This window comes from Manis javanica, chromosome 5, assembly GCF_040802235.1.
Source record: "Manis javanica isolate MJ-LG chromosome 5, MJ_LKY, whole genome shotgun sequence".
Taxonomy (NCBI): Eukaryota; Metazoa; Chordata; class Mammalia; order Pholidota; family Manidae; genus Manis; species Manis javanica.
The window spans coordinates 13271351-13297527 of record NC_133160.1 but is presented as its reverse complement, the minus strand read 5'-3'; the positions used below and the strand labels follow the sequence as shown (position 1 = coordinate 13297527).

At 44.0% G+C, this 26177-nt stretch overlaps 2 protein-coding genes across 2 annotated transcripts; one reads left to right on the top strand and one right to left on the bottom strand.

The window, feature by feature from the left end:
* Positions 1–1011: 1011 nt before the first annotated feature.
* Positions 1012–5603, bottom strand: WFDC3 (WAP four-disulfide core domain 3). The gene is given in 3 exon segments (XM_073238046.1): positions 1012–1121; positions 3132–3272; positions 5561–5603. Coding segments are annotated over 3 exon segments (294 nt in total).
* DNTTIP1 (deoxynucleotidyltransferase terminal interacting protein 1) lies at positions 5521–26177 on the top strand. The gene is made up of 13 exons (XM_073236536.1): positions 5521–5706; positions 6274–6344; positions 7013–7109; positions 11810–11908; positions 16880–16948; positions 17209–17265; positions 17523–17581; positions 18470–18515; positions 20711–20769; positions 20871–20931; positions 24026–24097; positions 25653–25708; positions 25806–26177. Exons 1-13 carry the CDS (start codon positions 5602–5604, stop codon positions 25942–25944), a joined length of 990 nt encoding a protein of 329 aa, XP_073092637.1. The 5' UTR covers positions 5521–5601; the 3' UTR covers positions 25945–26177.

Sequence of the window (26177 nt, the reverse complement as noted above, 5' to 3'; positions counted from 1 at the left end):
ATATTTGTTGTAGAAATGATGTATAAATGACGAATTAGGTCATGAAGGCCCTTTCAGAGAAGAAATCTCTTTCAAACACCTCTCTCTACCAGAACCAGAATAAAATAGGGCACATTTCCAATAGGAGATGGCCTTCCTGTGTGTGGACAGAGGGACAGAGTCTCAGAAGTAGGTGAGTGGGGAGGAAAATAGGTATTCTCAAGATATTTTAGTAGAAAATGCTGTATGACAATGGGAATTGGGAATTATGCAACAACTTTTTAATCTGCCTGCAAATAAGGATATGCTGAGATTTCCGTTCTGGCAGTGTCCTCTGCTTGCCTGGACCACATACCACAAATCATCACAGTCAGGGTACCCTTTGTGTATCTACTTTTAGGAAAGTTCTTAAAATATGGCAGGCACTCAATTACTGTTTTTCAAAGTAAAGCAAAGCCAACAGTCAGATGGTATGTGCTGTTCAAAAGAAAAAAAATCACAGGCCTATAATGGAGTCACTTAAAGTTAGGGTCTCCATGTCAGTAAACCAAGATTTAACACCCAACTTAAGTGCAGTTCCAACCCACTCAGGAATGTTTCATCTACCAGCCAAATTGGAATTTCCTGGAGGTAATTATCTGGGAGACCCTTCCCTCATAGGAGGGCAACCTTGGCCTAAACAATGCCTTCCTTGCTTATAAGTTATTTTCTTTTTTCTGTGGTCTGTTTACCTTTATTGTTTTCATATGCTGTTTATTGAAGTGTAGTTGGTATATTATAGTGGTTGCAGGTGTACAATATAGTTATTTGACATTTATTTATCTTTAAAAACCTTTCTTTCCTGTAGCCCATTGTAGCTGCCCTCTGTGTGCTAGAAGGGATGCTGCTGTATTCTAAAGCCAATTAGATCTTCAAATTTACTTGGTGGAATTTTATGTTTTAACAGTGCATATTTGAGAAAGAAACAAGCATGTCCAACAGACCACGGGATATGGCGCAGTTTCTCACCCAGCCTCTGGTTGGACAGTGGGGCTACAGAGCTCTAGCAGCCGAAATACAGCATTGCCTTACACCTGGACATGTCTCCTTAGTGACACACCTTTTAAAACAGGATTGTTTCTGAACAACCCTGGGACAGTTGCCTTATGCCCCTGTAGCAAAATAGAGAGACAGCCACAAAAAAGAGATAATGGTGCCTTGTGACCCGTGAGCATAGCAAAAGGGAAAGTCAGGAAGGAAGCCCTGAGCTTCTTAAGGCCTCTCAACTCTTCTACTAAAGCAGAGATGATAGAAACAACGATACTAGCTCACATTGTAACATGTAGGGAGTTTCCTTGTGCCCAGAACCTCTCCTCTGATCCTCACAATTCTATGAGGAACCAACAATGACCCCCATTTTACAGATAAGGAAATTGAGGCTTAACAATTTAACACTTAAAAAGAACTATTTATGGCAGGCCATAGAAGCCACAGGGCATAAATCTGCAAAAAAGTAAAAAGCTAACCTTTTCAAACAATATTGCTTCTCTCTCACTTGCCAACTTTACATTTCCCTGTATGGCCCCGGAAGATGACTGGTTAGCCAGAGACGGGTAAGATTCCTCAAGGGAGGAACAACCTAAGACAGGCACAGTCTCAGGGGGGCCATCAGGTGAGAAATTGGGGATCAACAGAGGTGAGGCTTAGAACCTCACCCCCCTGTTTTGAGAGAAATCTTCTGCATCCGTGGATGTTTTGTTGCCCTTGTCTAGCTTGGATTAATACTTAGTCTAGGCACACACCTGATCATCTACATTTGCCCTCTTACAGCACTAAACTATGTTTTCTACCTTTATCTTGCATCTACCTACCGCTTCAGCATTTTATTAAAAATAATAATAATAATAATAATAAGGGAGAAATGTGGGATTCACATATAAATCAAGTATAAAAATCAAACAAATAATCATAATTGACCTGATTGTTTTTAGTTCATGATGCATGATCAAAACCGAAAGTTTCTGTGATGACTGCCCTTGCACTGTTCACCATGTAAGAACTTATTCACTATGTAAGAACTTGGTCACCATGTAAGAACTTGTTCATTATGCTTCAGAAGATTGGAGACTGTTGAGAATTAGGCTTGGGTTGATTAATGATTGTGCATTGAGTCCCCTATACAGAATTTTATTGTTGTTAACAACCACATGATCAATAAATATGAGAGATGCCCTCTTAAAAAAAAAAAGGACTAACTATGGCTTATGTAAGGCTTTAAAAGGCCTGCCTGGTCCTAGGATCTACTCCTTTCATCACTATATTAAACAGGCTTCCTTTCACAACTTCGCCCTCCAGCCTCACAGGAGCACTGAGTTCAAAGTCCAAGACAGAGATAATCAGTTATGTGTCCCTGCTGGAAGGCAAAGACCTGGGAATGCTGAGTGATTAAAGGAGGAGAGGCCCCAAAAGGGGGAAGAGGTGCAAGCTAGATTTCAGGAGACAGCTGGGGAGGCTGGAAGCGCTCTTGGTCTTACTAGCCCAGAGGCAAGGTCAGAAAACATCCTTGGATTCTGCCCCTCATGCCAACTTACCATTAGGAATGATTTGGCAGACCCAACCGCACAGTCTGGGGCAGCATTTCTGTCCAGGCAGACACGATTCATTCACCCCTCTGGCATAGCACTTCACAACCCAGACGGCATTCTCCTTCTCTCACCGCAAAAGACAGCACGCAAGGTTGGGGTAACTGGCTAGTTATAGAAATGGGGAATGGAAGCCAAGGGCACTTCAAGGACTTTGAGCCTCTCCAAAATATCTCTGCAACTACTTTCCCCTCCCCCTACACAACCACTAACATGCCCACCACTACTAAATATCCAGCCATTCTGCTGATAGAGAAAGTTTAGGGTGATCCTGTTCTCATTTAAGGAGCTCTAGGGGAAAACTAGAACCTCTACTATGACGGGCTGGAAGTCTGGAAGTTATATCTCCATGTCCAGAGAGGTTAAAGAAAGCCAAGAAGACCTACCCTGGCTGTTGCAAGAATCTACATCGTGTCCTACACAAATGATCATCTCCATAAATGAGGCCCCTGGCTCTGGAAAGAGGCAGGGGGTGACTTCTTCTCTAGTCACTTTCTGTTAGTTAGCCAGGGATCCCAACTGATAGCTCACCATACTCTCCTGGAGATGCCCAGGATGTCAGGGACCTAAGAGCAAGAAGGGCCTTCAGGTATTAGAGACAGTTCAACAAAATGACAATGCTGTAAGTTGTAATGAGAGCCCCTCTCCAGCCAGAGATGTACACCTTGCCCACTATACCAACCAAGGGAAGGGCAGGACAAGGAGAGAGGTGCAAACTCAACCTATCTTCCCTTTCACAATATTCCCCAAGGAAGTCTCCTGACAAGAAGAGTGATTGGGAAGCTCTCCTGACAAGCTGGTGTGTGCGAAAATTCCTGGCACTACTGTTAAAAACAAAATTCAATCTTGTAAATTTAAAGATCTAATTGGCTTTATTAAAATGATTCATGACTCAGTAGCAACCCTTCTAGCAAACAGAAGGGAACTCTGGCAAGCTACAGAGTTCTTGCCTATAAAGGCATAGAGAGAGAGAGCATGTGAAAGAATTTATTAGCAAGGAATTCACTGTTTAGGCAAGTTGTCCCCCTAAGGGGAAAGGCTCCCCAAGGGGATTACTGCCAGAAGGTTCCAGTTTGGCTGGTTAAAGGTTACATCCCTGAAGGTGTTGAAACTACAGTTAGGGTTAGATGTTAAATCTTGACTGACTGATATGGGGGTCCTAAATTTAAGTGACTCCATTATGGGCCTATGATGTTTCTTTTTAACACCAACAAAGGACGCATATGATGGTGGTGATCAAACTCTAATGCAATATACACAACACCAAAGAAGAACAGAGTGGGTAGCTAGGAAAATGGAAGGGTGGCCCTCAAATAAAGGATCAAAAGACTTTGGAGGAACACAGCTGACATGAAAGAGGGAAGGACCAAAAGAATCAAGGCTAATGAAATGCACTGTGGCTCCAGCTCATCCTAGCGACCTAGGAAGCAGAGAATGGAACAGACTACTTAGAAATCCTCAGAAAGCTACAGTGAAACTGTATTTGAGTTTGTTCAGAACAAATACAAATGCAGCAAAAACCTACAGCTTGGACTGTACGAAGGCTAGTTGACAGGATCCAAAAGAAGAGCTGCCATAACTCAGTCAGTCTAGACCATATATACCCCCTTTTTCTTTATCTCCTCTTCCTCTACTTCTTTTTATTTTTCAATCTGTCCTGCTTATGACTTTGGTCAGCCATAATACCTAGTGGTGCTCACTGATACTGCTTAGCCCAGTGAGGCTAAAAGGCAGAGGACATGAAAGGCCCAAGGTAAAAACCTCCTTAAGAGGACGGAAGAGCTTGATGCCACAAAGTTGTTTTATTGTTTTAAGGCTGATATTGGAACGTGGAGATAATGACTATTTGTTGATGATCTAGTATGTGCTTTAGATACATTATTTATTTTAATCCTCACAATAACCTTGCAGAGGTAAGAAAGAGTTCAGAGGGGCTGAGAAAAAATGCCCAAACTCATAAAGCTAGTAAGTGATGGCTGTTGGAATAGTAACAACAGATAGCATTGTTTTGGGCATTTACTTGTGCCACAGTTCTAAGTGCTTCACAGGATTTAACTCAATCCTCACTATAACCTTGTGAGTTAGGTATCTCCCATTCTACAGATGGGGAAACTGAGGCACAGAAACGTAGGTCACACAATAAGCAGTTAAACAAAGGCAGGCAGTCCACTTCCAGAGTCAATGTTCTAAGTCACCGTATCAGACTGGATTTGAGCTGTCTTTCGAACTGCAAAATTTATGCACTTTTTCCTACCCCATATTATGACCTGGTAAAAGCAACTTTCTCTACCACCGATAAATGGATTTAATTCTATTCGGGGACATCTCACTTCTAAGGCTGAGCCATGGGGAGTCTGAGGTACTCCACAGCTGTTAAGTCCCTGCATCCCCAGCCCACACCAGAATCACCCATCTAGGGAGAGAAGCCCAGTTCCCCGGGGCTGGGGACGTCCACGGTCTGAGATCCACCTTGATGCTGATGCCTCAGATGCAAGAGGCCCCTGGAGACAAGGCCTGGAGAGAGCCGGTGGGTGTATTCTTGGATGGCTCGGGTCAGACCCATCTTGTTGGGTTTCTGGGTCCCCGCAAGAGGCCCAGTCCAATTATGTGAGCCGGGAAACGGTAATTTTAAAGACTGAACGTCTGGAGCCGCGATAAGAAACTGCCCTCTGCTCCCCAACCCAGCCCATGAAAACCTGTTCCCCTCATCCAGCCCTGCATTTCTCCACCGGCCTCCGACCAGCCGGAGAACAATCCTTGACTGAACACCCCCAGTCCACACCCGAGGTGCCACCGGTCCAGAGAGGAAGCCCCAACCACCCCCACACACATCTCCGGGCGTCCGGGAACCCCGCGAGATGTGGGAGTTTGGTTCCCAGGGTAACTCCTTAGCGCGCCGCGTCGCGCTTCCGGGTCCGCGAATTGAGCGCTTCTGTGACGTCACGGGGCCCCTTCCCGGCCGGTGACGGAGTCGGACTGAGGTTGCGGTGGCGGGGGCGCCATGGGGGCCACTGGCGATGTCGAGCAGCCGCGGGGACCCGGCGGGGCTGAGCGGGGCGGCCCCGAGCCGGGAGATGCGGGCGCAGCGGGGCAGCTGGTTCCCAAGGTGAGGGCGCCCCCGGGGAGGCCACAGCCGGGCCGGCGCTCGGGCCGGGCAGGGCCTCGGGTTCCCCGGACGCTGGTCCGCGGACTAAACAACGCGGGGGCTGGTGCCGCCGAGGAGTTTTCGCTGTCCAACGACCTGGATTCAAATTCTGGTGCCGCCCTCCTAGCTAGGTGACGTGGGCCAGTCCTGTCAACCCCCTGGGCTAGTTTCCTCTTCTATAATATGGAGGTGATTAGGACCTGTCTCATAAAGTTGTTGTGGGGATGGGATATAAATGCGGGTAAAGCGCCCAGCACCTCGGCTGCCACAGAGTAGGCCCCCGTGAACAGGTTCCCTTCCTCCTGCCGTTCCAGAAGAGGTGGAGTTGCCTTTTTTAAGGCAGGAAACTTGCTCAGTTCTCCTCCCAGGCAGGGCCTACCAGCTGCTGCCCTCTCGCATACCCCAAGGTGAGAGAGGTAGTGAAAGCACCTGAGAAGCAAGGATGTCTACGTTTAACTTCATACTCAACCTCCACCTCCACCCCAGTGTCACGGGCCTCACTGACACCTGCTCCCTTGGTTCCCACAGAATCCTTGGAACCTAATGATAAAGCACCGGCAGGTGCAGCGAAGGGGCCGCCGCTCACAGATGACAACAAGGTAAGGCTGGCCCTGGGTGGGACTTAGGTCCCAGGCATTGGCTTGGATGGCAGCCTTGGGGGCCCCTCTGCACAGGACTCAGAAGTGCTTGTCAGCCAGTAGAAAGAGCACCGGACTAAGAAAGAGGAGACTCAGATTCTGTAACTTTAGTGTGACCTTGAAAGTCACTCTCCTCCCCGCCCCCCCCGCCCTGTCTCACACTGAACTCTTGTACAAAACCGGGGCAGGGTGGGGAGCATTGATTAAAAAGTGCCTGAGATCCCTAACACCGGCTCCATGGTTGAGGGCTGTAATGAGGAGGACTTGTATGGAGGTTAGAAAAGAAAGTGGAGCTAATACTAGTATTCATCTCAGGGAGGGAGAGAGCACAAAAGAGCCTTTGGGATGCTGATTATATTTCTTGATGGGAAGTAATGAAATGGATGTTCACTAAAATGGTTGTTTGTATTTCCTAAAATAATACCCATTTCATAAAGTTATGGTGAGAAGGAAATAAAACCATACATCTCTGTGGTTTGCCGAGAGAATACAGCTGGGAATACAGCTACTTTTCAATAGAAGCTGTCTATTATTTTTCATTAAGGGATCCTATATCAGTAATTGACTGGGCAGACTAGGAGAGGATATGTTTGGGATGTGGCCCCCAACTGTGTCTCTCTTGAATGCAGTTTCACAGACCCTTCCATCTCCATGGACCTCCTCCGAGCTGTCTTGCAGCCTAGCATCAATGAGGAGATCCAGACTGTCCTCAACAAGTACATGAAGGTGAGACAAACGATAAAAAAATTAACAGGGAAAAAGACTCATAGGCAGTCCTTTCTTACATCACAATCCCTCTGGCTCTCTCTAGTACACACAGTTGTGTAAAGTTTTCCAGTTCTGAACCCCCCAGAACTTTGTTCCCTCTTTGGGGGTAATTTGAATACCCCTTTAGCTGAACTATTGCAAAGATAAAATGACTAAGTGTAATGTACTCAGCACTGTGCTTGGAACAGAACAAGTACTTTGATTACTCATTTAATATCATCATCATTTTTGTTACATAAAATTCTTTCCTAGGCCTATAAATAAACTTCTGCATGACTCCCCCTGACTGTCCCATGGATGCTTCAGACTCACCATATTCAGAACTAAACTCTGTTTTTCTTCCTAAACCTCTTCCTCTTATGTTTATTCATTCCAAGAAGAATTTCCATGATGGTAGGCAGTGTTCTCGGCACTGGAGATGAAGTAGTGAGCAAGATGAACAATATCCTTGACCTTTATAAACAAATATATACTATGTTAGAGAATGTCAGTGAGCGTGACCAGTGGGGAACAGGAGTGCTAGTTTATAGATGGTGTCTAGAAAAGCCACATCTGAGCAGTGACCCAAATAAAGGGAGGAAAGAACAAGCCATGCAGATACCTGGGAGAAAGCAGTCCAGGCAGAAGGAACAAGGGAGCGTGCTTGGCACAGTCAAAGCAACAAAGTAACCAGTGTGGCTGGAACAGACTGAGCCAAAAGAGTGGTAGGATAGGCCATCAGAGAAGTAACGGGCCCAGTTCATGCAGAACCTTTGAAGCTGTGGTAAGAACTTTGGGCTTTACTATGTGTAGAATGGAAGCGATTAGAGAGTTTTGAGTGGAGCACATGATCTGAACGTTTTGAAGGGTCATCCTGACTGTTATGTAGAGAAAAGACGGCAGGAGGCTGAGTTAAGAGGCCTAAGATGATAGTGGCCTTTGGTATTAGCAGCAAAGATGTTGGGAAAAAGTCAGATTCTGTATATATTGTAAAGCAACAGATATATTTTTAGCAATAGAATTTGCTAGTGATTTGCATATTCAGGATAGAAGAAAAGGAGAAGTAAATGACTCCCAAGTGATTGAGAAAAATAGAACAAAATAGAATTACCATTGACTTAATGTGAGGAAAACAGGAACAAGTGGGTGAAATCAGAAACTTGGTTTTGGACATGTTAAGTTTGAATAGGACAACCATTCACTTAAAAACCAGAAACCGGGGATGCTGCCTTCTTTCTTCACCTTCATCTTTGATACCCAGCCGTGGAGTCCGTGCATCCCACCTCACCATCTGCCAAGCGTGCCCCTCTTCTTCCTTGCCTCTGCCTGGGCTCAGGCCTTCATTATTTTCCACCCAGGCTCCTGTTATAATCTGTAACTGCCTCTGTTCTTTCCCTCATTCAGCCCACCCTCCATATAGCTGCCAGTGAGCTCTAAAATGTAAATCCAGTGGTCTCACTCCCCTATTTAATTCCCTCAGCAACTTTCCATTGTTTTCTGGGTAAAATAAAGATTCCTCAGCATGGCATACATGGCCCACTGTGATCAGACCCAGCCACACTCCCAGTATACCCTGTCATTACTACCCCTGATTTTTGTATGTTCCAGAATGTACCAGGTGTTTTCATACCTCCACAACTTTATATGTGCAAAAATAAGCCACTAGGAAAAGGCTAAGCCAGGATTCAGTCCAGGATCACCTGCCTCCAAAGCCCTTTCTTTGTTGTTTGCCAATAGTGGTTAGTGATTCAAGAACTTTGTCTCCTAGGCAAATGCTAGATAAACACAATTTGTGGCTCTGGGCTTCCTTTCTATATCACACTTGTTTTCAGACAAAGCACAAAGAACATGATTACATCACAGCTTCAGATGAGTTCGTGCTCTTGATTAACCCTGATCACTTTGATGACCTCCCTAAATCTCATTCTCCATTCTCTTAAAAATATTTAGGATAACTTCTAGATATGGCCAATCTTACCTAAGACATCATTAATCTTTGTTGATTTATTTCTGTGTTTACTAAATGCATGCCTCTTTTAAAAAATACATTTTTATAAAATGGATTGATAGATGGACAAAGGGATAAGTCAGTAGATATGTGATAGCAAATGTAACAAAATGTTAATTGTGGAGGTGGGAGTATTAGATATTCATTGATTGAATAGTTCTTTCAACCTGTCTATATGTTTGAAATTTTTCATAAAATATTGGGAAAATAATATACAGATATTTTAAAAAGTAAAAACCAAAAGTCACTAAAAACTCATCTCCCAGAGATACCAAACTGTTAACAGCAACTACATAGTCTCATATTTGTGTGTATGTGTGTGCATGCACATGTGCATCTTTAAAAACTTACATGGGCTCATTTTACACAGAGTGTTCTGCAATTCAGTATTTTCATTTAACAATATATTTTGTCATATTTCTAGGTCAGTACATAATAGCTCAACCTGATTGTTCTGTAGTAGTTCTGGAGTAGTCAGATGTGTGAATGAACCACAATTTAATGAGGTAGTTTCTGGGACATTCAGATTTTTCCCACTTTTTCTCTACTACAAACAATGTTAACACTGAACATTTTAAATATTCATCTTTATTCACTTAAGAGAGTATTTCTGAGTGTAAATTCCTAGAAATGGAACTGGTGGGTAAAAGGGGAAACGGGATCAACAGAGGTGAGGCTTAGAACCTCACCCCCCTGTTTTGAGAGAAACCTTCTGCATCCGTGGATGTATTATTGCCCTTGTCTAGCTTGGATTAACACATAGTCTACAGGCACACACCTGATCATCTACATTTGCTCTCTTACAACACTAAACTATGTTTTCTACCTTTATCTTGCATCTACCTACCACTTTAGCATTTTATTTAAAAAAATAATAATAATAATAATAAAGGGAGAAATGTGGGATTCACATATAAATCAAGTATAAAAATCAAATGAATATTCATATTTGACCTGATTGTTTATAGTTCATAATGAGTGATCAAAACCGAAAGTTTCTGTGATGACTGCCCTTGTACTGTTCACCATGTAAGAACTTATTCACTATGTAAGAATTTGTTTACCATGTAAGAACTTGTTCGTTATGTTTCAGAAGATTGGAGACTGACGACAGTTAGGCTGGGGGTGGATTAATGATTGTGCATTGAGCATTGAGTCCCCTATACAGAATTTTATTGTTGTTAACAACCATTTGATCAATAAATATGAGAGATGCCCTCTCAAAAAAAAACAGAAATAAATAAATAAATAAAAGGGGAAACAGATTTTTCTGTCAAGAAAATTTCCCTCCAAAAAGGTTGTGCCATTCTGTGTTTCTACCAAAAGTGTTCGGGAATGCCTTACTCATGACCAGAATTCATTCTTAGGCCCAAAGGTAGCTTATACTATACTCATCCCTATTGCCTGCCCACCTCACAGGCTGATTATAAAGTATCTAGATTATTTTAAGTAGATCTCAGTTAGCCAGTAATCAATATTGAACAACAGTATTAATCTCTAGTTTTCACTTTTTTAAAGTCAAGTTCATCTGATCATTCCATTTAATTTGGCCTGAAGAATTTTATTCTTAAACTCATGAGGTTTCTAATCCAGTGCTTTCAGACTCTTCTCCTGGGTTTGATGTTAACAACGAAGGCACTTGACTTTGCTAAATATAAAAAGACAATACATCCCCACAGTTGTCTCCCACAGTAGGAGAATTGGTTATAGGTTCCAGAATTTTTCTCAATGACACTGTATCCCAGAAACACAACTTGGATTCTCACTATGAGTGGATGTGTTCCCTGTGCCTCGGTCCAGGGCCTGACATCACCTCTCCCTGGGTGTTTTCAGGCTCAAGCTCTCCTTCTTACCTGGTGGAGGAGCCTTCTGCCTTCTCTTTCCCCATCCCACTGGGGCTGCTGGTATCCTGGGCCCCTGGCCTGGTCTCATGCCTCCCATCCCACCAGTGTTTCTTTGGATGGACAAAGCCAGAATTCAAGTAGGACTTTCTACTCTCTGCATCTTTTCTGGCCTGTCTGACCTGTTTATCTTAGGCAGTGGCATTTGTATTTCTTCTGTAGAGGTAATACATATACATGATAAAACTGAGAGACTACAGATAAGCAAAAAAAGACAAATATACATAATGTCACCACTGTTACTTTAATATTTCTTCTGTCTCTGTTTGCTTTTGCTATTTTACATAAATAGGATCATACTGTACCAACCAAACTATTTTATACCCTGCTTCCTTCACCTAGCAATATAGCATGAATACATTTAATCATCAATATACTTTTTCATGTCAAAATATATTCTCCTATACCACCCTTACTGTGATTTTTAGTATTTGCCTGTTACTTTGTGATATGGATATACCATAATTTATTTAAGCTGTACTTGGACATTTAGGTTAGTCTTTGATTTTGTACTATTTACACATTAATGCCATAATGATCTTCCTTTGGGCACCTCTGTGATTATTATTATCCTCCTTAAACAAGGATTGAATGGGGAAGTAGAGCCTGGGATTTGAATCTAAATCTGTCTGATCTCAAAGCCATGTTCAAAATCACTGTTCCCTCCTATATAAAGGTGGGAAAAGAGCTTTTCTTTTATGTCTGTTTCCTTCAAGTTGATGCAAATAAGTAGGACTTCTGACCTTGTCCTCTGTTGTACTTCTCCCTAGTTCTTCCAGAAGGCAGCACTGAACGTGCAAGAAAATGTCGGGGAAGAGGTGGATGCAGAGCAGCTGATCCAGGAGGCGTGTCGGAGCTGCCTAGAACAGGTGAGACCAGAGGGGGCAGGAGGTGCAGGTACAGGGTTAGCGCTCGGGGCTCAGCTAAGAAATGTGATCCTGTCTTCACTGGTGTTTGGGGGATGCCAACAAGCCCCTCACACCCAAGTAGGACTTGGAGCTGTTGCTGACAGAAGGGAGGTAGCTCCTCTATGCCAGGTACCATGATAGATGCTTTCACACGCAGTAGCTCATTTGCATCCCCAAAGGCATGTTTTAGTCCGTGCTTTACAGATGAAGAAATGGTAGCTTAGAACAAGCATGAATGGGAATAGCTAAGGTCTGCCTCACCTCTGCAAGTGCTTGGTGACGATGCTGCATGTAGTTACAGCCCCTTTTGGTATCACAGGGACTATCACCTCTTCTGCCTCCCTGCCTCTCAAGGTGTGGTCAGGAGGCATGACGTCTGGCCTGTAAGTGGTTGTGTTCCCAAGACAGTAGTGAACCTGTTTGTATGTGTCAGCTTCTGTGATTACTAGGAATTGTCAGCATCACTCAGATTCTGTGCTTGACTAGGAAACCATTAGCTGTCAAGATGGAAATGTCTTCATAATCAGAGCCACCAGGGCTGGTTTGAGTCCAGTCCTATGAGGGTGATTATCATGAGGTAAAAAAGAGTAGTGTCTTCTGGGAGACTGGCTAGCCAACTACTCAGGCACAGCCACAGAAAAGAGCAAGACCAGGGCCTGGACCGCAGCTTTAAAAAGGCAGAACTCCATCCTGTCAGTGCAGTGAAAGCTGATGTGGTCCTTATAGAATATTAAATGTAAGTTCACCAAATTCATAAGAGGCCAGCTCCCTAACTGACTCTGGGAATATAGTATATTATCATCAGTTGTAACATTTGCTGGCAATAAAACATGGAAGTTTGCTAATTTCTTAGAAGTCTGATCTGAATCAAGATTAAATTGATAAAACCTTCACTCTCACATCCCACAACACTTTCTTGAATTTATTTAAATCTTCAGCTAATATGTATTGAGAGCCGACTATATGCCCAATGCTATACTAGGCCCCAGCAGTGCTGTGCAAAACAGACATAGCCCCCAGAGCCCTGACATTACTTCAGTAATCACACAATAGATCTGTAATTACAAACTGCTCTAAGTGTATAAGCATAGGAAGCAATGAGAAGGTATGCTAAAGGGTACAGAGCCCAGGGGCAGAAGGGAGCTTAGTATTTCTAAGGAACAGAAAGAAACAGTGTCACTGGTTCTCAGAGGTGGAGAGGTAAGCAGAGGCCAAATCAGGCAGAGCAAATGAAATTATCAGCATGGAGTTCTAAGCAGAAGAGCTGCCTGGTGAAAACTGAAGTTGAAGTGAATCAGGCATAACCTACATGCCGTGAATGGTCATACCTTCCAGTCTCCTGAATCCCCATGTCTACCTTGCAGGGTTCCCCCTTTCCAATACTAATGTAAGTGGGAAGCCAGAGTAGACCAGGTCAGGTGGTCAGAACACATAGAATCCGAGTGGGAAGGCAGAAAGTCCAACATCCAACTTGAAACCAGATGAATCAAACTTTTAAAGGTTAAGTCTCTTAACCTTTTTGACCCTCAATTTCCTCATCTCTAAAGTTGGGCATAAGACCACTCCCTGCCACCAGTGGTTTGCTATGAGGATGAAATGGCACAATATACATAAACTACAACACAGCGTGGGTATATACAACAGAGAACACACTAGATATTAAATAAATACTAGTTATATTCAAAACTACACATAATACATATTGCTGCCTCATTACAGAGCCTAGCTCTCAGGTGGCCAGGGACTTGGAAGCTCTTTGGGGTCCCCTGTCTAAACTGCATGCAGAACTTCTTGTTGCATTAAAAGAATCGTGAGGCTGAACATGATAGAATTAGAGTAGGTTTTAATAGTTTGAGTTGGATTAAGATTTGATTTGCTGGTTGTTACATCAGATCCCACATTATGACCATCTCAGTGGTATTCCCAAATCTCCATTGCTGCCCCTTTACATGTATTTCATAGGGAGAAGTAGCTGATCTTACCCACAGCCCATTGCCTTGGGTTTTTTGTTTAATTTTGTTTTGCAGGGTAGTTGTTTTTATGCATTTTATTTATGCAAGTATTATACATTCATTAAGAAAAGTTTTGCATGTTGGTTAAGAATTCAAGCTTTCTCTTGATTTAGACTGCCTAGATACAAGATACCACTGCTTAGCTGTGTGACCTCAGCCAAGTTACCACATACTAAGCCTCAGTTTTCTCATCTGCAAAATGGGGACTTTCTACCTCATAGGATTGTTGATTAATTTTGTTAATTCAAAGTTTCTTGTAATTAAATGTGTGAATACTCTTAAAGCATTTAGATCAGTAACAAAGACTCAATAAATATTACTTGATGCTGGTACCATATTAAAATTTAAAAATACAAATTATAAAAAAGAAAATGAAAACTTCTCATAATCTCACTACCAGAAATAACTTCTATAACCATTTTGATGAGTTTCCTTCTTTTCCCTATATATTTTTTTACACACATGTTCATTCACTGGGGCACCAGGAACACAGTAGGGAACAAAAACAGACCCCTCTTGAACTCACAACCCCCTTCAGCTACCACACTCTCTCTCTTTTCCCTATTACAGCCAGGCTTTGGGAAGAGGGGCCACCATAGCTCCACTGTGTCACTTCCTGTTCATTCCTGTGCGCACTTGGTTTTGGCTTCAGTCCTCACCACCTCACTGCAGCCCCTCTTTTCAGGGTTACCAGTAACCTCCATGTTGTCGAGTCCTGTGCACACCTGCTGTCCTTAGCTAACTCTGCTTCTGTGCGACATTCGTCCCTGTGGGTCATTCCGTGTTTCTTGGAACACGCCTCCCTCGGCTCCAGGGCCTGCACTTGGCTCCAGCCAAACTGGCCGCCCCTCCTCGGCCTCCTGGGCCAACTCAGCTTCTCCACCTGGCCTCCAGCTGCGGGGGCATTCCTGAGTTGTGCCCTCTCACCCATTCTCTTCCGTGGCCCACTCTAGGTGATTTCATCTGGTCCTGTGGCTTTGAAGTCAGTTTAGCTGCTCTTGAACTCCAAATGGATATCTCAGCCCTAAGCTCCTTCCACTCTATACCTTCCTCCAGTCGGTTTTCACAATAGCCAGACCCATCTTTTCAAAGATGAATCAGATTGTGTCACTCCCCTTTTTAAATCCCTTCAGTGACTTCCCATGGTGGGCAAAGTAAAACTCTAATGCCCTACTGTGACCCACAGAGCATTATGTGAACTGGCCCTTTCTATTTCCTTAACTTCACCTCACACCCCACCCACACCCACACCCACTTACTGACTCTCTTCTGACTGTGCTGGAGTCCTTTCTGCTTCTGCAGCACACCAAGCTCGAGGGCCTTTGCACTTGCTGTTCTCACTGTCTGGCACACTTAACTCTTCACCCAGCTGGCTCTTCTCTTCAGATTTAGCTTAAATATCACCTCATCAAAGAGACCTTCCCTGGCCACTTCGTTAAGGTAGCCCCCATCTTACTCCCTTCCTCACCTCCAGGTAATCTCTTATCTTCACTTGTTTGTTTATTTATTTCAGTCTGAAATTATTAATAGTTCATACATTTTCTGCCTCTTCCCACTTCTACCTCTGCTAAAATCTTGAGCTTTACCAGAGTTGAGACCTGATCTTGTTCACTGCTGTATTCCCAGCCCTAGAATATGACTCTTAATATGTAAGTGTGTGTTGAATGACTGAGTGAATGCATGGATGAACAAATGGCAAATGAACAAACAGGGTTCCTGCTCTCATAGAACTTAGAACCTCATTAGGCAGACAAGTATGAATTAAATTACCACACAAACATGTACCTAGTTACACCCTGAGATTTGCATACTCTTCACTGAAAAGGAAAGATCGTTTGGAGAAGATCATGAGCTCAAGTTTGGACTTTAGCAAATTTGGGACATCCATGCATAGCCATTTGGCAAACAGTTATATAAATCTAGAGCTAAAAGGAGAGGCTACAGCTGAAGATAAACCAGGGCTTCATCAGTTTATAGATGTTAATTGAAGTGTGAGCATAGATGAAAGCAGATAGAATACCAATGAAAGTAGAATGAACCAGACTGAGGAGGCTGAGCCGGCAAGGAAGGCCGAGAAAGATGGCCAGAGAAGTGGAGGAGGGCCAGCAGCCAAGAGCAAAGGGGCGTGCTCGGGCTGTGCGGTGCTGCTCCAGGAAGCCCCCGGATCCAGCTCTTCAAGGGGCCCACGGGCCCTGCCAGCCTTGCCGCGCTCCTCACTCACCACTCTGCCGCCCGTTACTTGCCAGGGCATCACCTGTCCCCACCGCAGGGCTCTCGCACTCCTCCCTGCTGCTGCTCCACTTCTCAGCTCTTCTAGCCGCTGCCTTTTCCCGTCTCAGCCCAGACGCTGCCTTCCCAGCAAGGCCTCCCCTCGTAATCCTGTCATATCTGCCTGGGTTTTTTTCTTCAGAGCATTTATCATCATCCAAAACTATCCTGACTACATGTTTATTCATTTGCTTATTGCCCGAATCACCCACAGAATATCAGCTCCACGGGAGCAAGGACCTTGCTTTTGCTGTTTGCTGCTGTGTCTCCAGCACTTATGTACTAGGTGCTCAGCACTTAGGAAATGCAGAACAGCTTACTGAGGAATATATATTGTAGTAATGCATTTAGAAAACATACTTACATGAAAATTGATAATTTACATTGCAATATTAATGATATTCTCTGGGTACTGAGATTGCAGCTTTGATTTTTTTTGCTTATTAACATTTTCTAATTTTTCAACAATGATCATTAATTACTTGAGCTTCTCTTCTTTTTTTTTTAAGATACCTATATGCATATCTTGGGATGCCCTTGCACTGACCATAGAAAAGTTTTATCCCAACTTGGAGTTATGTCTATAAAAATGGAAGTGGAAAGGCTTACCCACCAAAATAGTGACTGTTAACACTTGGTCTTTTCCCTTCAGGCTAAACTATTGTTTCCTGATGGAGAAAAAGTAATGCCCAGATCGATCCATGAGCTTCCAGGAATAAAGGTCAGAGTCACTGTGTCCTGGGGTATTGGAGGGGCAGACCCATCAGGCTGGCAGGCAGGTGACCTGTATGGGCCCAGGGAGGTTCCATGTACCACCCATTTGTATGCCCAGCTCCAAATAGCATCATGCTGGGAGGGCTTCTAAGGCCTGGATCAGGGAGGGGCTGAGGATGTAAGCCAGGGGCTCTGTCTTCTGCAACTCAGGGCACCTGTTGCTCCCAGGTGCTGGCCTTCCACTGACTCCCTTCCCTTCTTTTCCAGCGTGCCAAGCAGGCAGAAGAGGAATGTGCCCATCGTGGAAGCCCCATTCCCAGAAAGGTAAACCATCTTGACTTTTTCTGGCTGGGAAGAGGGTCTAGAGCTCCCGAAGAAGGTAGTGGGCTTCCGTAATGCACCTGTGGACCTTCTGAGCACAAGAATCAGGAACCCTGGAAACTGTCACTCTCCCTTTTCACTCTCAAGAGTCATTTGGTCTCTTTGGAAAATTATCTCCACCAAGTGACCCGGGACCTACCAGTGGGATGGGAAGGGTCTTCCCACAGGGCTGGGCCTCTGACAGCTGTTCTTTATGGCAGAGGAAGGGACGGCCTCCTGGACACATGATCTCAAATGACCGGGCAGCTGCCGGCATGGTGTAAGTAGGGGCCGCCCTGTGCTCAGAGCCAAAGGTGGGAAGGGGAGTCGACCCGGAAGGGAGGAGGCCAGAGTTCTGTGCCAAGTGATTACGTTACCATGGAGGAGGATTACTCTGGTTTGAGGGGTAGGGAAAGAAGGCAGCAAGGAGATGGTTTTACCCTGTTTTTACCCCAGAACAGTTCAGCCCAGCTAGATTACACACCAGTTTTTTGTTGTTAGTAAATATTGAATGCTTATAATGTGCCACAACTGGTCTGAACACCTTATTACTTTACCTTTTAATCCTTACAGCCACATTCTAAGGAAGGTATAATTAATTTTTGCAAGTAAGAAAACAGAATTACTTGCCCAAGGTCATCAGCTAGTCAGGGGCAAGACTCCTGCCTCACCTCCACAGCGGTCATTTTCAAAGATTCCTGAAGCAACAGAATCTTTTCAGACAAAACTTCCTGTGGAAGTCCAGTATATAAAGCAGATACGGCCGCAGTGGTCTGGTTGAGAGCAATGGGGATAGTGTGAAACCACTTGAGATGGAATAATATTAATCCTCCTGCCTCGGATTTGTATCCCACCTGCAGCACTCCAATTCCTCACAAATGCTAGACAGTTGGGGCAGGTGCCATCATCTCCTCTCAACAGATGAGGAAACTACAACTCAGGGAGATCCCTGGACTTGCCCGCTGGCTGGGTAATTTTAGAGCTAGTCCAGGAATGGCTTCAAGCCCGTTGCTTTTGCCTTTGTACCTCCTCTAGTGGGTTACTAGGCAGAAGCACAGCCAGGGCTAAAGGGAGTGTGTGAGGAGCCCCCCGCTACCAACAGCGAGCTTTCCTCCAGCCCCAGGCCTCACCCTGGAGTGCTTCACCTCTCTTCTTTCCTTCCAATCAGATGGAAACCAAAATCCTGTGAACCAATTCGCAGAGAAGGCCCCAAGGTATGATCATGGCAGTCACTGCTATCCTGGGGAGACTCAGTCAAGGCTCTGGGTCGCCCCAGGAGGCCAGGGCGGAGAAGGCGTGTGCACACCATCCCAGAGCTGTCTTGCCCCTCCGCCTCCCCCCACCTCCATATCTGGCCTCTCAGGATTCAAAGTAGGGATTGAAATTAGGGGCAAAACAAAGAGAGGCCTTGAGTCTTCACCAAAACCTCCCTGTAAACAGTAATGGTCACTAATACTCACTTTTTTTTTAAATTGTACATGTTCATTTTATTTATTTATTTTTAATTTTTTTATTAAGGTATGATTGATACACACTCTTATGAAGGTTTCACATGAGAAAACAATGTGGTTACTACATTTACCCATTTTATCAAGTCCCCACCCATACCCCACTGCAGTCACTGTCCATCAGTGCAGCAAGATGCCACCGATTCACTATGTGCCTTCTCTGTGCTACACTGTTCTCCCCGTGATCCCCACACCACGTGACTGATACTCACTTCTTAACATATGACAGGCATTGCCTTAAATTTTTTTATATGAATTATCTCACTTGATCTTTATAAAGATTGTGAGATAGATTCTGTTACCCTTCTGTAGTTGAGGAGCTTTCTTTCCTGACTAGCTTGCTTGTGGGCAGAAATTATTTTATCTAGTTACACACTTAAATGCACTTGAGTGTGTATTAAGGCTTAGAGACTTGCTCAGAGTCACATACCTAGCCAAGTCTCAAACCTGAGGTCCACTGACACCAAAGCCTATGCTCTTAACCATTAGCCCCTATTGCGTCCAGAACAACTGCTCACAAGCCCTTTTAGCAGTAGAATTCTTTCATCAAATAAAATCATATATAGAAGCCCAGTAAGGTAGGTGAAAGCTCTTCTGCCCTGTGGAGGCCACGTCCAGTAGAAATGGTCCACCTTTTCTCTGACTGGCCTGTCTGCCTTCAGGGAGGTGAGCACACCTTTCTTCTTAAATTCTGCTCCCTTAGAGTGGTCCTACATTCTCTGAGGTCATTCTGTTCCTCCTCAAACATCCCTTCTCTCTTTTGAGTTGTTCTTCCTCAGCAGCAACCCATATAAATAGGTATTTTCCAGAATTCTCTCCTTGGCCCACTTCACTCCCTAAAGTTTCTCTCTGGATTATCTAAGTCACTCATTCTTATGGTTTCAGGGACCAGTATGTGCTAAAGTTGCCATACCTCTTTGTTCATCCCATACCTCTCTTTCTAGTTTAAAACTTGTATATCCTACTGTGTGCTAGACCTCCCTGCCTAGAATTTGCATAGCATTTCAAACTCAGCATATCCAAAATTGAAATCGGAATCGTCCCTCATAGACCTTTTATATTATCTACTTTAGTCATCTTTCCCTCTTCCTTTCCTTCCCCTGTCTACATCCACTCACATCCTAGATGATTCTCTTTCCTAAATATATCAGGGCTCCTGTTCATCCAACTGCTCTCCCAGCTCAGACCCTCATCTTCTTTCAAAAATGCTTTACCAAACGCTCTAAACTGCTCTCACTGCCTGTAGTGTTGGCACTTCACATCCATTAACCACACTGTGGAAGAGGCGGCTCTCTTTAAAGCAAACCTGGCTGTCCCTGTTTAGAGGCCCTCAATAACTCCCCATGGCCTGCAGAAAAGTAAAATGCAAACCTCTAAACAAAGGGCCTCCAGCCCCTCTCTGCTTCTCAGTTGATAGCAGCCTCATCAGTTCCACTCCCTAAATTGCTCTCTTTCCTTTAGCAACACCATGCTTGAGGTTTCTCCAACATGCCAAGCCAGCTCTCACCTGCCTCTGTTCACGCTGCCCCTTCTTCCTCCCTTCGGCCCTAACTTGTGCTCATCCTTTCAGAATTAATTTGGGAATTGCCTCTTCAAGGAAGCCTTCCTGTTACCCCTTCTTTTGGCTCCCTCATGCCCTGCACTCATCTGTGTCATTGTCCATCTCGTGATGGCACAATTATCTGTACAGATGTCTGTGGCCCCTGGAGAAGAGGCAGAATTTTATTCATCACCTATCCCTGTGTCTAGCACAGGGCCTGGCATACAGTCCGCACTCGGTTTTAGAATCAACTGATTTGAGTAACGGACAAGGATGGTGGTAGGAGAGGCAGGAAGAGGAGTGTTTCTGTCCTGCCCACCAGATAAACCTCACCCTCGCCAGCCTCTGTCTTTTTTCATAGTGGGACCCAGCTCGGCTGAATGAATCTACCACCTTTGTGTTGGGATCTCGAGCCAACAAGTAAGTCTAAAAGCTTTGGTGTGAAGGGAGGGGAAAACTTGAGAGTCTACCACTGGCCCTGCAGCTGCTGGAATCCTTACCACTCATCTGTTACTTTGCAGGGCCCTGGGGATGGGGGGCACCAGAGGGAGAATCTACATCAAGCACCCATACCTCTTTAAGGTAGGTGAGTGCTGGGAGTTAGGCCATCGCAGGGGGAGTAGATGGCTCTGGGAAATCTAGATGGCAGAGCAGCTTGGAACAAACACTTATCCCAAATGAGGACACCTGCGTTCTAGCTGCCCTCCTGCCCTTAACCTTGACCTTCTGTAGTTTACTCAACACCTCTGTGCTTCAATAATAACAGCTCCTTTCCAGATACGTTTATTGTGCACCAAATCACAGTTTTAATTGCTAAACTTGCATTATCTCATGGAACTTCCCTTTAAGATAGGTATTATTATCCATATTTTACAAATCAAAAATAAAGGCCGTTTAAAATAAATAAATAAAGGAGGTTGAGAAACGCTAACTTACTTGCCCAAAGTTTCTCACCTAGTAAGTGGTGAGTCAGGATTCAAATCTGGGTCTGTCTTCAGCAAAGCCTATTCAGTTGTCTATAAAATAAAGAGATTGGAAGAGTCAGCAGTTCTAACCCTTTTCAAAGAGGGGATTCCTCACTCAGCAGTTGTGCTTCAGTCTCCACTACTTAAGAAAATACTGGGGTTGGGGGGAACCATGAAGTCACTCGCCCTCCTAAATGAATCTGTATTTTATCAGTCACAAAAGCATCTGAATATATTAGAAAAACAGTAGTGTGCATGTGTTCAAGACATGGTTTTTTGCACCTATACATAAGACTTGGTACCCCTTGCCAGAAATACAGCTCTTCTGGGGTCCCAGAATCATAGGCTCTCTCTACTGCATTCTATGTGAGTTCAAGTTCTTTTAAGGGCAGACCTACTTCCTCTACTTTTTTTATCTTACATCCTGGGATTCCCAACACACAGACAACCTGACCTGCTTGGTACTTCATTTTCCTCTGGTAGTGTCTCCATTCCTGCCATTCCCATCCTGCTGTTGATGACCTCCCTCCCCAACCCTTAACTCTGCTGGACTATTCTTTAAGATCCACCTCTTCCAAGACTCTTGCTAGTATTGTCCCCCAAATAGATTGTGCTTTTGGACCTACTTTGAACTTCTCTTGCACAATGGTTAAGAGTGTGGTTTCACTCCTGTTGCCATTACTTACTAGTTGTGTGACCTTAGGCAAAGGGCTCCACCATGTCTGGGCCTTTCGTCATCTATAAAATGAGAATGATTCAGAACAACCTTTTAGGGTAGATAGAATTAAGAGAGTGCAGTAAAGCACCCAGCACAATGCCTGGCACATAGTAAGGGCGCAAAAAATGTTAAGGATTATTACCGGCATACATTCCCAATTCTGAGACCCACCATTTGTAATCAGCTCCCGACCCACACTCTCATGACCAGTGGATACTCTCTCTCATTTTGATCTGTTCAGTCTAAGAAGTAGAGGGAAAATGTCTTACTTTTAATTTCTGTTAGTGACAATAAGTATCTTTTCACTCATTTAGTGTATTTTCTGTAAACTGTATCTTTTGCCCATTTTTCTGTCCTACTAAAGGCATTATTCAAGTTTTTCCTCTCCTTTTTAAATTTTTTTAATTATAGAAATAATATGTAAACTAATTCTTGTAAAAATATTCAAACAGAAGCTAACAGGGAATTAAACAAAGTTCCCCTTCACCCTTGATTCTGACTCTCCTTCCCTAGAGGCCACTACCAACCACATGGTGGCATCTTTCAGTCCCCTGCTGATGCACATGTGGGTGTGATATTTCATTTATGTTATTGAGATCATACTATATATTATTCTCTGATTTAAAAAAGGATTCATTCATTCATTGAACATATATTTATTGAATGCTGAGAATTCTCAAAGTGCCAGAGTACAGAAGTGAACAAGACACACAAATATGAAGTTCTTGCCTGCATAAGCTTCCATTCTAATGCAGGGCAAGCTATGGCATGTGGACCAAATCCAGCCTATAGCCTGTTTTGTCCAAGTCAGGGTTTTTATGTTTTTAAAGGGTGATTAAAAAAAATATGTGACAAAGGTAGATGTGGCCGCAAAGCCTAAAATATTTACTGACTGTCATAGAAAAAGTATGCTGACCACTATAAATCTAGTAGATAATATCCTACAGATTTGTTCATGTTATTAAATTAAGTCTCCCTCATTTTAATTCTAACAGCTATGTAGAATTCATAGGATAAATATTCCATAACATTGCTTCCCTGTTAACGGAGTTAAGTTTTCTACAACAGTTTTGCTGTTGTACACGATGCTGCTCCAATTATCTTTGTGCACATGTGTGGGTGATTCTGAAGAATAAACCCTGGAAATGAAATTGCTGGGTCAGAAAAACACACACTTTAAAATTTTTTATTAATATTTGAATTACTTGGGTTTATGCACTGAAACAGATGTAATACTGTATGTCACCTATTCTTCAATTTTTAAAAAGGAAAAAAAATTTTTATTACTTGGGAAATGAGATGGTTAAACTCCAAAGGTTAATAACCATAGATTTCACAGCTTGATCTCTATTTCAAATGTTCTAACAATTTAGAAACCCTACATTTACTGAGCACTTACTGTGTGTCAGTTACCATTTTTATGCGCTACCTCATGTATTCTTAACAGCAACCCTATAAGTATTAATACTCTGTTTTACAAATAAAGAAACTCAAGGAAATTATTGCCCAGGTTTATACTATCTAATAAGTGGAAGAAACCAGAATTTAAACCTTATTTGTCTGACTCTAAAACCATGTTCTTAGTCATGAGGCTCTTCTCCTCCCCCAGAGCATGAAATGTCCTGATTTTTTGTTTTAGAAAATATCTAACAATAAAAACATGCTGTAAGCCTCCTCAGCTCATCCTTTCCAAGAGGAATAGAGCTCTAAAATAATAGCCATCAGTCTCTGCCAGTTACCAGAGATGCTGTGATTTGAGAAAGGAAAGGGGTAGGAATTAGAAGTGTACTAAACCTCTGGGAATTGGGACCCATACCCTGGCCTCCTGGGTGTGGCTCCGCCTGCTCAGAAGGGTTTGATGCACCCTCTACACCCACCAGGCTAGGGCGAGCTCTTGTTAAGAACTGCTCAAGGGCCAAGGCTATTCTGCGGGACCACATGAGAAAAGCCCTCTCACAGGCTGATGTCTCCCCTGTAACTTCCTCCTTCACAGTACGCAGCTGACCCCCAGGACAAGCACTGGCTGGCTGAGCAGCATCACATGCGGGCAACAGGGGGGAAGATGGTAAGCAATGGTGACATGTGCCTCTGCCACAGAGCTCCCCAGCTGAGGGAACCGGGTTCTGGTTATTGGTAGCAGCTTGCCTCCAAATCTGAGACTCTCAAAGACTGACGAATGTGGAAAGGGAGACTTGTGAGGATAGAGAGGGCCCACTCCTTCCTGATGAGGACGAGACTGTAATCCCAGAATTCCCTTCTCTGTCCCTAGGTCTCCCACACCACCCCCTCACTGTCCCACATCATCCCCCATATTCAGATTGTATTAACTGTGCAGGTACAAGACACACTTAACACTACTTTTCCCTCGTGCCCATTGACAGATTCACTCATCAATCTTAACTCCCTTGTACCAGACACAGCTATAAATCTTGTCTCAACACAGTGCTCCAGGCAGCATCCCTTGTCAGGAGGAGTTAGCACATGCCATGAAACTTGTCTGCCACACCTGGCAGCTCCAGAATCCTCTACTTAGAGTTCTCAGCTCGTACCAAGCAACTACCTTAGGAAAATCATCATTGCATGTGTTCTAAAACTATCATGGAGGGGTTTGTCCATCACATGCAGTGTTCCCACTCACTCAGTTCCACTGCTGAAACTGCTCCTTTTAGAATTCAGTGGTCTTGCAAACCAGTATGTTATCTTCTTTCTGACGATGAAAGCTGTCTGTTATTTTACTACTCTATTTATCCCTATACTGTTTCAAGATTGCAGGGTGCTTACCATTGGTACATAAAATGCAACATAGCATAAATAAGAAATAGGGAGGAAAGGGAAAGAGAGGTTCTAGAATTAATCCATGAGCAAGATTAGTTTTAAAAGGGTTTTTTTTTTTCTTCATTGCTGACCTGGGAGACCAGTATACTCTTAAGGGTTTTCACAAATTCAGCTCTAGCCTCTTCTCAAGGACACCTGATCTACTACATAGTTCACAGTGCCCATAACGTGAAGACAATCAAATTACTATTCAAGGGACACAATTATTACTAACCCTAAGACTAGAAGGAATTCTCTCCCACAGAAGACTTTCTCATGTAATGAACATCCCCTACAGGTAAGCTCACGAGAGTGCTTTCTCCACTGTGGACTGTGGCATTGTGCCCAAGCAGGTCTTCAGACACCAGTGCAGTACAGCCCAGTTACTAGACAGTGGTGCCGTTCCTCGTGTTGTTCCTTTTGCCATGAAGTTCCAAACCGAATTATCTTAGTTCCTAGAGTTAATGTATGGCTTTCTCCTCCTGATTTCCTGTTTCCCTGTGTATTTTACTAGCTCTCTTGACATTTCACTTTAAACCAACTCAGGGTCCTTCTTTAAAACAGGAGGCTATAAATCAAGTAGTCACCAGTCCCCACTCCTCCACCCATAGTTTGTGTTTGAGTGAGATGTTGTTGCAAGGAACTATATTCCCCAATCTCTCCCTACTTAACTCTCCCCTACTAAATTGTAAACTATGCCCCCTACCCTTTCAGCCCTTAAATTAAGCAGACGTTTAATAAAGTGTTACTAATTTGGACTGAAATGAATCTGAAGCAGTGACCACTCTCCTTTGCTCCTGCCCCAGGCCTACCTCCTCATTGAGGAGGACATCCGGGACCTCGCTGCCAGCGATGACTACAGGTAAAACAAGTGCTCTGTCTCCTACCTGCCCCCTGACCTACCCACAGCAGACCCTGGGATGATCTTGGGTCTACATTCTCCTCCATGTCTGTTCCAGAGGATGCCTGGACCTGAAGTTAGAGGAGCTGAAGTCCTTTGTCCTACCCTCCTGGATAGTTGAGAAGATGAAAAAGTACATGGAGACACTACGGACAGAGAATGAGCATCGCACTGCTGGAGCATCTTCACAAACCTGAAGCCCACTCCCCTGGGACACTTGGCAGCTCCCCTCCATGGCCCTCATAACCCACATGGGTGAGGCCACTGCTGGGACTGCTCCTAGATGATCTCAGCAGCATTAAGCTGTGCCTGGGCTAGTTTGTACTCACTGCAGAGCACCCCCAGACTGGCATGTAGTTAGACCTTTGTGAAGTTATTGGGGTAAGATAGCTTGTAAATAGTTTGTAATAAACACAGACGGTGAGCCTGC

Coding starts and splice junctions, on each gene's coding strand:
- DNTTIP1 (XM_073236536.1), top strand. CDS start 5,602: ATGGGGGCCACTGGCGATGTCGAGCAGCCGCGGGGACCCGGCGGGGCT. Junction 5,707..6,273: donor CGGGGCAGCTGGTTCCCAAG/GTGAGGGCGCCC, acceptor TGGTTCCCACAG/AATCCTTGGAACCTAATGAT. Junction 17,266..17,522: donor GAAGCCCCATTCCCAGAAAG/GTAAACCATCTT, acceptor TCTTTATGGCAG/AGGAAGGGACGGCCTCCTGG.